Here is a 13,800-nt window from a genome sequence, read left to right as displayed (position 1 = left end):
GCTGCGGCGGGGACACCAGGTGGCCCGGGGCGGGCGGCTCCGGCTCCGCCTCCCCTTCCCAGGAGGCCCTGGCGCGGTGGTGGGGTTGGCCCTGGGCTGGTTGCCATGGCGAGTGGGGCCCGGTCCGGCCTGGACTGGGCGCTTCGCGCCTCCCGCCGCCCCCTCCCGCGGGCGGGCTAGGTTTAGCCCCTGCGGTGGTACCGGGGTGAGCCCTGGGCTACACGGGGGGTGTCGTGTCCGGTGACTCCCTGTGTGGACGCTCCGAGCCCGGAAGAAGAGAGACTCTTCCCCCCCCTCCCCCAGGTCGCTGAAACCCCTGGCGAAAAGACCTCGGCTAGACCGAACCTAGGCAGGGGTTAGGGCTTGTCTGCACCTAGTCCGGAGCAGCGGCTCCCCGTGACCGTGTGGATGCTCCACCCCGAATAAGGGAGCCTGGTCGCCCTTTAGCTTAGTGCGCTTTGATCCAGGGAGGCCGTGTTGCCTCGTGGCTGGAGCACTGGGCGAGACTCAGGACACCTGGGTGCTGTCCCCGGATAATCCGCGGGCCTGCCGGGTGACCTTGGGCAAGGGGCTTCACCTCTCTGTGGCTCAGTGTAACAACAGTCACCTCCTTTGTAAAGCGCATTGAAGTCGACTGATGAAAAGTGCTACATAAGAGCGAGGTGGTGTTGTAATAACTAATATATCCATCTTGCGGGTGAGTAAACTGAGGCACGGTGTGCTTGGCAAACTTTTCAAGGCTCCAACAGTGAGTCTAGCGGAGGTGGGAAAAGAACCCATGAATCTGGACTCCCACGTCCCTGCCTTAATCATTTAACCATGTTGTCATCTCCCATTTTCCCTTCTAAACATGTTTCTCATTTTGAAAAGCTTGGTCACTAAGGAGAAAGAAATTATGTAACTAACAGGCTGAAGGCAGCAGGAAAAAGATGAATTGTCTCAAATGAATAAGGCCTGACTAGGAAATTAGTCAGAGGTGTGAAAAATCGACACTCCTGGCAACGCGGTTAAACAGACCGAACCCAACCCCCCCCCCCCCCCCCCCGTGTAGACAGCAATAGGTCGACAGGAGAATTCTCCTCCTCTCAGAGAGGTAGAATACCTATGCTGACAGGAAGAGCCCTTTCATCAGTGCGGGTAGTGTCTTCAATGAAGTGTTACAGTAGTGCAGCTACAGTGCTGTAGCATTATAAGTGTTACTCCTGAGGGCATTCTGTGCCAAAAAATTATAAATTCTGCACACAGTATTTTAAAATTCTGCACATTTTATTTGTCATATAAATGTGGAGGCCACTGGCTGCCCAGAGGTGGGAGATCGTTATGCAGCTCCCCCGTGGGACATGGACTCAGTGGTGAGGCTGCACCCAATCCGGACACAGCGCAAGGATTGGGCCTGCCCCAGAAACACCCACCACCTTGCCCCTTCATGCCAGCTGTACCAGGTGTGGGCAGGCAGGCTCAGTAATGCAGGATCCAAGTGTGGAGGGGCTTAGCATGGGGGGATCCAGGTGTGGTTTCAGAGGGTTCTGTGTGGGGCAATCTGGGTGCGGGTGGCTCAGTGGGGGATCTGGGTGTGGGGGGGGATCTGGATGCACAGGGGCTTGTTGGGGGGGTCTGGGTGCAGTGGTAATGGGACTCTGCAGGGGGGTCCAGAAGAAGGTGGTTGGGGCTCAGTGGGGGAAGTCTGGGTTTGGGGGGGATAGAGCTCGGCAGGGGGGTCTGGGTGTGGGGAGTTTAGTGGGGGGTCCAGGTGCAGGGGGAGTGGGGCTCAGTGGGATGGGGATCCAGTTGCAGCTGGTTGGGGCTTGGTAGGCTGGGGATCCGGGTATGGTGGCTTGTTGGGGTGGTCCAGGTGCAGGGGGAGTGAGGCTTGTCAGGGGGGTTCTGGGTGCAGAGGGAGTGGGGCTCGGCGGGATGGTCTGGTTATGAAGGGTCTGGATGCATGGGGGTTGGGCAGATGGGGAGCAGCAACCTGTATAGTGATCTCTCGCAGCTGAAGTGTGCAGGGGAGAAATCTGGGGGTGGGTCTGACACAGCCCCAGCTGCCATGCAGGGGAAGAGGAAGTCCCATCCTTCCCAGCCCAGCCGGGTTTTTCCCAGTCCTGCCCCCGCCCCACAGTGATTTACCTCTCTGTCGGCTGCCCTGGGCACACAAAACATATTGCTGGGGAGGGTCTTATGACCACTCTCGTGACTTCCCTTTGCTTCCCCATCAAAAAGCCATTTTTCTGCAAGGAAGCAAAGAAATCTGTGAGGGACATAAATTCTGTGCATGTGCAGTGGCACAGAATTCCCCCAGGAGTAAAGTGTAAACAAGCTCTAAGATACATGTGTCCTGTATCCCATGTGTCCCATTGGGTTGATAAATGGCTATCTCAGGGCCCATTACGGTTAAGATGTAAACAAAGGCTTCTTCGGTTACAATATTAAACAGTGAAGTGTGGTTCAGGGTTTCATGTTGAGTTATTGTAGGCTTACTCCCATTGTAATAACCACCATTGCAATCTTTTCAACTTTTTATTAAAAAAAACAGCGAAGAAGAAGGATAAACAGTTAAAGTATTTGAAATGTTAAGGTTTTTTTTAATTTTATTTATTCCTTATGCCCTTTCCCTTAAAGGAGTACATAGGGAAACCCACCACCACCACTATGCTTGAGAAGTACTAGTGGCACCTTAGAGACTAACCAATTTATTTGAGCATAAGCTTTCGTGAGCTACAGCTCACTTCATCGGATGCATTCAGTGGAAAAGTGAGCTGTAGCTCATGAAAGCTTATGCTTAAATTGGTTAGTCTCTATGGTGCCACTAGTACGGCTTTTCTTTTTGCGAATACAGACTAACATGGCTGCTACTCTGAAACCTGTCACTATGCTTGAGAGTCTTTTACAGGGTTTTAATTGGTATTAAAGACAGTCCTAACTGTCCTGACTTTTTTTTTGGGGGGGGGGAGGGAAGGGGGGTTACTTTAGATGGCATAGAACTACTGTTGTTCCTTTAAGACAAGACAAGCATACAATGTCTCTGGTACTGACTTACACTTACATCCTCACTGCTGGAGTAATACAGGCCCAGCATGCTGTCTGATCAGCCACTGTGTGACCTGGCACTGTGCTATTCAAGGCATTGCCGGCCTTTCTGGTCACAGACTCATAGCAGTGTTGAAAAAGGTGGAGTTATCTTGGCCAAATAAGTCAAATTCTTATCAGTCAGAGGCAAAAAGAAATAATGCAGAAAAGAAAAAAGGTAGGGAAGGAAAATGACACATGAGGGAGGACGTGACAGCAGGAGCCTAAGGCTCACATGCAAGATTGTCAGGATTTAGCCAAAGCTGGTGATGTTCTCTGGTTTTCCATCTCTCTGACCTGCTCCGGTAAGGATTCTTTCAGAATTGGAACAGTGAAGACCCACCCTGTCATGGTGGATCCCAGGCTTCTGGGAGATGGTGGGGATATTGGCAGCCATGATGGTGAAGCTCACTCCTTTCAGTCTCACATTCCACTGGTCCTATCTAGTGCAACCCCAGATAAAGCAATGTCAAAGAAGGGGAGGTAACCTCTCCCATTAAAATTAACCAATCAAAACATTTTGGTGATTTAAACTGTAAACACATTCTCCCATTTCTAGAATCAGCTTGTTCTGCCAATGCATGACTTTACCAGGAGCCTTGAAGGTCTCTTATTGCCATTCTTTGAAAATAAACAACCTATTTTGTACCAATCTATTTCTCTCCTAATTTTTACTCATATTTATAAACAATTTTATGTAATAGGATGAGTTGGACTTTTGTTACCTTGGAAAATTTAGAGCACAAGCCTTTGTACAACAGTCCTCTCCAATTTATTGGATTTTGGACACAATAAGTCACATATGTGGATTTGCAAAGGGGCTTCAGCCCAGCTTTTAAAGCTGAGCCTGTTGTTTTTAATGTTCAAGTTTTCTGCATATGCCAAACCTGAGATTTGCATTCATAACATGTATTTCAATATGCAGACCCAAGTTTTGCATATACAAAAACTTGAGTGCAGAAACTTTGCAGGTACAATTTTAGAAGCTGCTTTTGACAGTTTGGCCTATAACATAAATCAGCTTCCAGGCCAAACAGCTTTTCACTGCATAACCAGATCATTGAGCCTCACTGACTATGGCAGTGCTACATAGATCTTATTTTCATATAGATAAATTGTTCCTGAATATTTCTCAGCTGAGCAGAGCACAAGCAGGATTCCTGTCAACAATAGATGCATGCACATCTGTTTTCACTTATCTTGCCTTCAACGTATCTGTTCCTCCACTGATGGGAAGAATATCTATGTGGGTAGTATCCCATTCCAGAACCCGTCTTGCAGTTTTCAGAGTGTCTGCAAGATTACCTTTAGGAGGCAACAGTTTGTTGGCAAAACAGCCTATAAGCAATATATGACAATGATTGCACATGTATTATGGCTTAATATGACACTGATATCTTCCAGGCATCACTGTGACTCCTGTAAGAAAACATTTATATGTAAACATGAATGTATTTATGAAACAAAGACCCTACACCCAGGATAAGAAAAAGGTTCATTACATATGTCAAATTTACCTTGTATTTATTTATTCTTCAGAAATCCTGGTTAAGAAAGCCTATCTGAAAAAGGAAATCTGTTATCATAAGTACATCTGAGCTTCCCCATCAATATTGTATTTGATTAAGGATTTAGAGGATTTATATTTCTAGGAAGACAGAGTATTGTTCATTGTTAATGAGGTTATTGGTAGCAAAGTTGTGTGTTAAAAATTACTTACACAAATTCTTGTTTTCTATAGCCTGAGATGCAGAAAGAAGAAAAGTCTTGAACAAGTCATGCATCAGAACAGGTGCTGCTCTTCTGGTAAGATACTCTGTGTATCACCTTACCAGAGCACAATTGTTGCCTTCAGTATAGTCATAAGTGATTTGTTTTACTTTAAACGATCCAAGCAATGAGGTTTCCATGATTTTTCTTAGGAGACTATTTAATGTTCTAATGGCCTAACCTGCAAACCTTGTACATATATAGTATCTTATTATGTGAATGATACTGCAAAACATCCATCACTGAGAATCGGCTGCATGTGGGAATGAAATATGCGTGAACCCCATGCAGAGGAACTCCATATCACAAACACTGCAGAGATCTCTGGAGAAAGTTTCCACACTTTATCCCAGAGATGGAAATTGTTAGCATGTCAGGAAGTGGGGGCCACACACAGCATGGTACAACAAATCCATGGGATTTGTTGGAGGTAACAAATGGCCATATTTATTACTCTTCGTGATACCCAGCTGTAACTGGACATGGTCAGGTTGAAGAAGTGTCCTACTTCTGGTGTGGGGGTGAGGATTATGTCCCATCACATAATCTTTTGTAATTCCTGGAGTAAAAATCACTTATTCATGCTTTGCTTGTTTGTTCAGGATTTGATTTAGTACATGAAAATAACTCCAGAGGTACTAACCATAGAGTCTGTCAGATATCCACATGTAAATATTCAGTTATCATATTAATCAGTCATCTAGGTATCCATTCCCCTGGCGACAAATACCATACATTAATCAGGAAAACAATACACCTGCTAAAAAAACACCTTGTTACATACTGTAGATTTAATCCAAGATCTAGGGTACAATATTCCTAGAGCCCTGGCATTAATGTACTGCATTGTATTAGTTGCAGAAGTGGATCTCGTGATTAAACATTGTTTTCCTCTCACTATACACCTTAGGACAGATGTGGGCAAACTACGGCCTGTGGCCCACATCTGGCCCATGGGACCGTCTTGGAGCTCTCGGCCCAGGAGGCTAGCCCCCAGCCTCTCGCCTGCTGCCTCCCCCCTCCCTCGCAACTACGCGTGGGCAGCACTCTGGGTGGCAGAGTACAGCTGCCAAACATGCTGCTCTGAGCAGCTGGGGCCGGGGGGGGGTTGGATAAGGGGTAGGGGGTTCCGGGGGGCAGTCAGGGGACAGGGAGCAGGGGGTGGTTGGATAGGGCGAGGTTCTGGGGGGGCGGTCAGGGGATGGGGGGGGGAGTCCCGGGGGGCCTGTCAGGGGTGGGGGTGTGGATAGGGGTCGGGCCAGTCAGGGGACAGGGAGCGGGGGGAGTTGGCTAGGAGGTGGGGTCCTGGGGAGCAGTTAGGGCAGGGGTGTGGATAGGTGTTGGGGCAGTCAGGGGACAGGGAGCAGAGGGAGTTGGATAGGGTCCTGAGGTCCTGGGGGGGGCCTGTCAGGGGGCAGAGGTGTGGATAGGGGTTGGGACAGTCAGGGAACAGGGAGCGGGGGGGGTCCTAGAGGAGCGATTAGGGTTGGGGGGGTCTCGGGAGGGGCTGCTCAGGGGACAAGGAGCGGGGGATGGGTCAGGGGTTTAGAAGGGGGCAGTCAGGGAGTGGGAAGTGGGAGGGGTTGGATAGGGGGTGGGGGCCAGGCTGTTTGGGGAGGCACAGCCTTCCCTACCTGGCCCTCCATACAGTTTTGCAACCCCGATGTGGCCCTCCAGCTAAAAAGTTTGCCCACCCCTGCCTTAGAAAGTACATATTTATTATAATTTTAAGAACATTTTTGTGCTCTGAGCACCAAATGAATTCATCTTTATCAGTGACTAGAACCCGGAAACTTTCATTTGGAACCAAAGCATTTTGTCAAGTGTTAGGTTTAGGGCCCTTTCAAAGTAAATTTTTATGCTTTGTGGTATAGTAGATAATCCCCCAAAACAGATGTGAGGCCGTTGCTATCAGGGACTGGGACATGGGCAGTCTGAGCTAGTGGTCAGAGTAGGAGACAGGAAATGGAACCAAGGGTCAGAACCAGTCAGAGACAAGGGTCAGACCCAGGATCAAAGTCAAAGAGTCCAACTCAGGAAAAAGGAGTAGGGACCAGGAACAGAAAAGGGAAGGGCAGGATAGGACTAAAGTTGGACAAAGCTGGGAGTGAAGTAGTTGACAGCACAGTATGTTGTAGCTGGAAACAAAAATCAATCTTGTTGCACAGATGACTTTCTGTGTCTCTTTCTGGCTTAAATAGTGTACCCGCTCCAATCAGGGGCTCCAGAGCTCCTCCAATCAGGTTCCTGTAAGCAGTACTTTTAGTGGAGCATAAGGACCTCTGGCTCTTAACTCTCCAAGCACTAAGGTTGGTGTTGTGGATGTGGCTGCAGCTCAAGAACCTATTAGTGCTGGTGCTGGTCCTTTGTCTCCTCCTATCTGTTAGATTCAACATGTCTTTACTTGCTCAGCTGAGCAGGTCTATGCTTATGTAACACTGCAGTCTGCTGCTGATTCCTCATATCCCCAATGTCTGGAATAAGCATATCTCCTGCCCTTAGGAATAGAAAAATGCTACAAGGCATAAAGTATACAGGTAATGTAATCTCCCATGACAGTTACCAAGGTAAAGCGTCTCTTATAGTATACTGCAGTAAGACTTTGAAATTTAGCTTGCTAGTAAAATACAACATTCTGGAGGCAGAAGAGTGCATTTGGGTGGGAGGAGGGAATGCAGATTATTCAGGTCCAAACCAGAATACATCTGCATTTGAGTTTTTCCCCCCAATATTTTTTGAGGCATAGGGCCTGATCTACCTGGCCAACAAATTCAGAAATACCCTCTAGATACAGATTGTTAAAAAATATATTGAAAAAAGTGCAATGTCATCTAAATGCATCCTAATTACACCCCAAATCCCCCAATAAACCATTTTTTTTAAAAAAGCTTCTTTAATACAGAGTATTAAAATATAATTATGAATAGAGCAGGGAGACACCAACCTGACATTCTGACTTAGTTTGGAATACAGAAAAAGCCATTCAACTTTTAAATGCATGAGTAAGGCAGGAGACTTTCAAACCCTAGAACTTATCCTATAAAAATTTTAAAACTCTTTGTTAAGCTCTGACATCTTTTGGCAAAATCCAACTTGCCTTACAGCAACCCTGAAGGTCTCCTGCCTTTCTTATGCATTTAAATGCTAAAGTGCATTTTTCTGTTTGTCTCAACTATGGCCCTGATCCTACAAGTTGTTCCATGTGGACAGACTCTTCACCCACTGACGCAGAACTCAGGGATCCCACAGCAGGCATCTGCGTGCACCCAGCAACTTGTGAAATAAAGAAGTGAAATTCTGGCCCTTCTAAAGTCATAAGAGTTTTGCCATTGACTTCAATAGGGCTAAGATTTCACCAACAGCCTATATCCTTGGATTGCACTTTTTATTTTTGTTTAGACTAGAATACTGGGTAGGAGACCCCCAAGAAAAGTAAGAGTCTCTTGCTTGATCTAGGAGTTGTCTTGTACGGTAGGGACACCCAAAGCACAGTCCAAACTGCCCAGAAATGTGGCTTGCAGCTGTTCTCCAATACTTTGATTCTGATTTTATCAGTTCCTGAGCCACGTGAAATAGGGAACTATTGTCTTTGCAGCAGATGGGAAACTGAGGCACAGAATTACTATGCGATTTACCCAAGGACACAAATGAAATCGGTGAGTCAGTTGGGAAATGGACCCAGGTTTTCAGAGTCCCAGTCCAGTGCCTTGTCCACTAGACTAATCTCGTTACTGGGAGATGTTAGTGCAGAATAGTGGGTGTTGGGAATGGGGTGTAGTGGGGGGGGTCTTCAGTTTAGAGAAATGCTAATGGGGAGGTGTTGCGGGTATGTTATGAGGAAAATACTGGTAGGAGCTTTGGATGGGGCAAGCACTAATGAAGGTTTAGGGGAAGGTCTGGAATGCTGATAGGCTTGTTGTGAGGGAAATGCTATTGGGGCTTTTGTGAAGACAGTTGTCCTGTTGAAGGTGGATTCTTGGAGCTTAGGGAGTAGGCAATGCGGGAGAGGTGGGAGGTATTTGGAGGAACAGTGCTGGTACCAGGGTGCCGTGATTGGGGAGAGGGTGTTGCGAGAAGTAGCGTTAGGTAAGTGAGGTACTAAGAGGGTGGCAGTAGTGGGAGGTTTGGGGGCGTGAGGTGCTGCAGAAATGGGGTGTAGTGTTTGGATGGGAGGCAGTGGGGTGCTATGGGCAGTGTTTGGAGAGGGGGTGCAGCATACAGGGGAGGCAGTGGGGCGCTGTGGGCATGTTTGGGGAGGAGGTGTTGGGGCCGGGTTAGTGCTGGGGGTGGTATGTGGGGTTTGGCGGAGGCAGGGGTGGGTGGTTTTGGTGGGCAGTGGGGGAAGAGTTGGGAGGGAGCGTGGGGGAGGCCGTGGGAGGTGGTTTTGGGGGGCGGCAGGGATGCTGGGGGCGGTGTTTGAGGAGGGGGTGTTTGGGGGCAATGTCACGGTGTGTGTGTGTGGGGGGGGGGTCCTGAAGCAGCGGGGACGGAGGAACTCTACGGGCAGCGGCGGCGGAGGGAGGCCTCGGCTCTCCGCGCCCCGCCCCGCGCTCTCCTCCGCCCCCCCTGCGCCGGCCGCTGCCGTTGGGAGCCGAGAGCGGAGCCACTCGCTGGTCCCGCGCCGCCGCCGCCGCCTGCGCCATGAGCTTCTTGTTGTGAGTAGCGCCGGGCTCGTGCTGCCCCCACCCCTGGCCGCTGGCCCTTGGGACGGGGGACCCCCCCGCCCCCCGTCTCTGCTTCTTTCCCCTGGAGCCCCCCCCCCTTCCTCCCCTTTCTCCCATGCAGACCCGGCTCGTGTCCACTGCGGTACCGGAGCAGCTCAGAGGCTCCCTCCCTCGTGGTTCCTCACAGCCACCATGAGCCCGCTCGCTGAGCCGGTCCCTCCGGCAGCACAGGGGCTGTGCTCACCCGCTTCCCCCGGCCCTTCGCTCCCCTCTCCCGCTCCCCCAAAGCCCTGCCCGGCGGCGGAGAGCCGTGGCGCGCTCTCTGCCCCTGGGGGTGCTCTTGATGCAAGTGGGCAGAGGACGGTCGCCCCTGGTTTTGGCTGAGGCCAGCCGCGCGTGCCGCCGCCGCTGCTGCGGAGAAATAGACATCTTGGACAATACCACTGAGAAATCCCCATCCGCCTTCCCTGGGCTGGCCCTGAACCCGCCGTGCAAGTGTTGGTGTAACATGGTGTTCTGTTGTTCCTGTTCCATGTCTCCTAACGCCGGCCCGAGGGTTTGGGGCAGTGGGGAGGAGCGGTTCTTGTGAGTCCTGGTTTTTTGTTTTTTGTTTAACAACATTTTTTAAAAAGGGTAGATTTCTAAAAGGAGAAGTTCAGGATTACATGGGACTGGGACCACCGGACAGCCTTGTAAATCTCTCTCGGGCATGTAGAGGGCACAGTTTGTTTTCATAGAGGGAAACATGTTGGCATATTTCGTTCCTGGAGCTTGTAAATAAAAAAATGAAAAGGGAGGGCGGGGAAGGTTTAAAGGAAAAAAAGGTACAGGAAATAAATCACTGCACTCCATTAATATAGAGAAGTGAGACTTTCTCAAATGTTACTCTGCAAGGACTATTCTGAATTTGCTCAACTGGGTAATATGGAAGTAGGCCAATGTTCATAAAAAATCTGCAGAGGGAAACACAAGGTAGGTACTAAGTTAGACTTTTTCTTTTCAAACTAACTAAAAATATGTGCAGCAAAAACCTTTTAACATGAGGTATTTTGGCTGATGTGTTAATGTAGTCTATTCAGCCTAATAAAACATTAGGAATTAAAAGTTAATTAAGGATTCAGATATTCCTTGTGCAGATGACTACCTTTCATCTGCTATAAATATAGCAAGCCAGGTAGGTAAGAAGGTGCTGACTGGATGGATGATAATGAAAAGGCAATTGTTTACTGCAAGGATACAAAGATCCTATAGGAATTAGTGACAAATCAGACACATGTAATACCTATGTTTTGCTATTCAGCTTCATAGACTAGAGTGGAACTGAATGATCCTTGTTTCTCCCCTTGGGAGTGGAAAGAAGGTACTTAAGACAATTAGTGTAAACCAGTTCAGTGACTTATTAACTAAACTGAGATGCACTCCAAAGGAGGAGGGGGTGGAATTACACAGCTGAAAAAGATAGCATTTAATAGTTAAACTGGGGCCTAAATGGAGTTTACAAAACCTACTGGTGCTTAAAATTAAGCACATACATAAGTCTTTGCTGGACTAGTGGCGTGGTATCTGAAAGGTGGTGAAGGCTTATATTGATAACTGTTAGATGCCTGTATGGTTGGCCTGATTCTGAAGAGCATGGGAGGAGATGCTTTCCTCTTGGGAACTGGAGTAGTAGTGACTCTCATCATGGAGAGACACTATTCTCTCTGTAATTAAGATTGTTATTAGCTTCTTTTTATAAACCTAGTCATTACATTGGTTAAGTTTGCCAAAACCAACCCAATTCATCTGAAATTGCAGATGCAGTATCTTAGTCCAGGGTAGAATTGGTAGATACCTACCAGCTGAATGACCAAGGTTGCTAGTCAGTGGTAGATACAAAAGATTATTGGGTGGCAGGGGCACTGTCCTGGTTCGAAGCTTAGCTGTTCCCCTCTTCCACCATCCCAAGCTGCTGTGAAAGAGGGTGGGTGACACCAGAATGCTGTCCTTGGATTCTGGTGTGTGTCTGAGAGTGGGGGGTTGGTTTCATAATCCATGGCCCCAGGCTAATTGGTGTCAGAAAAATGTGAAGCTCTACTTTCTCTGGCTGCTGAAAGAGAAAGATAAACTTTCTGTCTCTTCTCCTTTTCCAGAGCCTCCTGGCTTTTGGAATGGGGTGAAGCAGGTCTCTGCTACTCTGTCATTTCCTCCTAGCCTCCATTGGTCAGGGTCAACTTCCTGTATGAATAACTTCAGTGCCTGTTTCTGTTGCTGCTCAGCAAAGCCAGGAACAGCAGCAAAGGTACTGGAGCTGTCTGCCGACTCAGGAGGACAGACTGCATTTGGTTATAATTGAAAGAGTTTCTTTTAGATCTTAAGGTCTAGACATTTAAATGTTTTTTTAAAGTTTAAATTCAGCAGAAATGGATGCCCTGTTTTCTTCCCCGCCTAGCTTTCAGCTTCCTACTGGCAAGTAGATATTTCAAGCATTTTTGATATTTCAAGCATCTTCGTAAAAATGGTTAGTGTTATGTCTCCTCAATTTCTTCCCTCCCTCAAATTATCTTTTATTATCCTGATTACACCCATCAAAAACAAAATCTTATGTAACACATGAACATGTTTACATATTCAATATCTCATTCACTTTTTAGGCTGCAAAATAAACACACTTTTTTAGACATAGCTTCAGGAGAAGGCTTAATTGCTGCTGCAGGTAACAAAGTGTTTTTCCCTCCTTCCCCCGCTTTCTCCAGTCCAATCATACAGTGCTCTCTTCTTATTTTCCAACTGGGTACACATTTTTATATTTATCTGGTGCAGTTTCATTATGAAGGTTTTATAAAGATGCTTCTGTTAGGTGTACCATATGGTGATGTACCAATCCTCTATACAAGTGCAGGTTATATCTTCATTAAATGCTATAATTCTCCAATTTGCCATGGAAGCACAAGATAAAATCATACGTTCTCCTTGTCAACTGAGTTTCCAAATAACACAGCAGTTGTGTTCTTATGGGGCCCAATCATGCCGGGTGCTGAGTGCCTCCTGAAATGTGGAGAATATTCTCAATTTCCATTTATCATACCATGATTATTCCATTCTTTTGATAGGGTTAGTTAGTGGTCAGCATGGAGTGCATTTGCTCAGTTTTATCTACCTATGTGCGAAGAATTCAAGGGGACATTTTCAACTTGAAAATAGCATTTCTTTTAAAATAAAAGTGTACCTACTATTATCAAAATAATATCTAATGTTATCATTGAGAGAAGTTGATGAATTTTAAAAAATGTTTTATTTACTGCTTGTATTTAACAGAAATGTTGTAGGTTGTCACTTTTACTGTATAATCAATATTTCCCACATTGAAAAGATCCTTGCAAACATCTATATGGGAGCAAAAAAAAAAAGATATGGAATATACTCTTTAACAGGTCGTGCTATCAAAAGCTGGGTAAAAAATAAAAAAGTTAAGTTCCAAAAAATTCAGTTTGACAGATTCCTTTCAAAAGGAAATTACAGCAGAGTTGCAGAAATCATAGTCTGCATCTCCAAGGAAGAAATTAAAGATAGTTCTGTAGGCGTACCATCTGGCAACTTGCTACTGCTATCCTGAATTACTAAAACTGCCCTAGCAAAGAAGCTACATCAAAAAATGATTTTTAATAAAAATCCCTGACATAATTCAGGATCCTAAATTTTTTATTATCCAACAGTTGTGTACCTTTAAGATTATGTAATCCCCCATCCTTAAGGCCAATATAGAGTTTCATATTTTTTAATTTTTTATTAAAATGAGCAGTCAGAATTGTCACATGCAGATTTCTGGCGAAAAAGAGCTGTAGGAAACAATTTCTGTGAGTTTATATTCGTTGAGATATATGCATTATTTACTGGTAAAATTTACATAAGCAGTCTCCCAATAAACATCAGTGTGAAGGTGACCTGTAAACAAAGGGAAAAATGTGCTTCTTTCAATATTGTTTTTTGTTTCTTCGTGATGTTAAAATAAGACCTGACATTTTTGTTTTTAAATCTACAAAAGTCAGATTTATACATATGAAGGCCAGAAAAGAAATGTGTGCCTGCTCTTTTCCCACCTTCCTCCCTTCACTACTTCTTGCAGGTCCACTTCAAAATCAGAACTATAAAAATCATAAACTACAGAATAGATATACTTTAGATAATTTTCTTGACTGACAAGAACTGTCTTTTGTGCCTCCTCTAGCCCACTCAATGCTCTTGAAGAACTGTCTGGCTATTCTCTACTTTTCTCAGCTTTGCCAGAAGTCAAGCCAGTCTGTTGTTGTTTTGCTCCCTA

At 46.4% G+C, this 13,800-nt stretch overlaps 1 protein-coding gene across 3 annotated transcripts in view; it reads left to right on the top strand.

The window, feature by feature from the left end:
* Position 1: 1 nt before the first annotated feature.
* Positions 2-13,800, top strand: part of MOB1B (MOB kinase activator 1B) — an 84,730-nt gene continuing 70,931 nt past the window's right edge. Inside the window, exons 1-2 of one of the 3 annotated variants that reach the window (XM_073340404.2) lie at positions 2-697; positions 4,808-4,872. Coding sequence is in view for 2 of the 3 variants with exons in the window: in XM_073340406.2 (XP_073196507.2) it covers positions 10,009-10,085 (77 nt within the window). In the remaining variant the exon portion in view is untranslated. Of the gene's footprint in view, positions 698-4,807; positions 4,873-9,405; positions 9,492-9,980; positions 10,086-13,800 lie in introns of those variants that run through there. The other 2 variants (XM_073340403.2, XM_073340406.2) reach the window with 2 other exon arrangements.

The sequence above is a fragment of the Lepidochelys kempii genome, chromosome 4 (assembly GCF_965140285.1).
Source record: "Lepidochelys kempii isolate rLepKem1 chromosome 4, rLepKem1.hap1, whole genome shotgun sequence".
Lineage (NCBI taxonomy): Eukaryota > Metazoa > Chordata > Testudines > Cheloniidae > Lepidochelys > Lepidochelys kempii.
The sequence above is the reverse complement of the archived record's forward strand: the minus strand, read 5'-3'. Positions and strand labels throughout refer to the sequence as shown.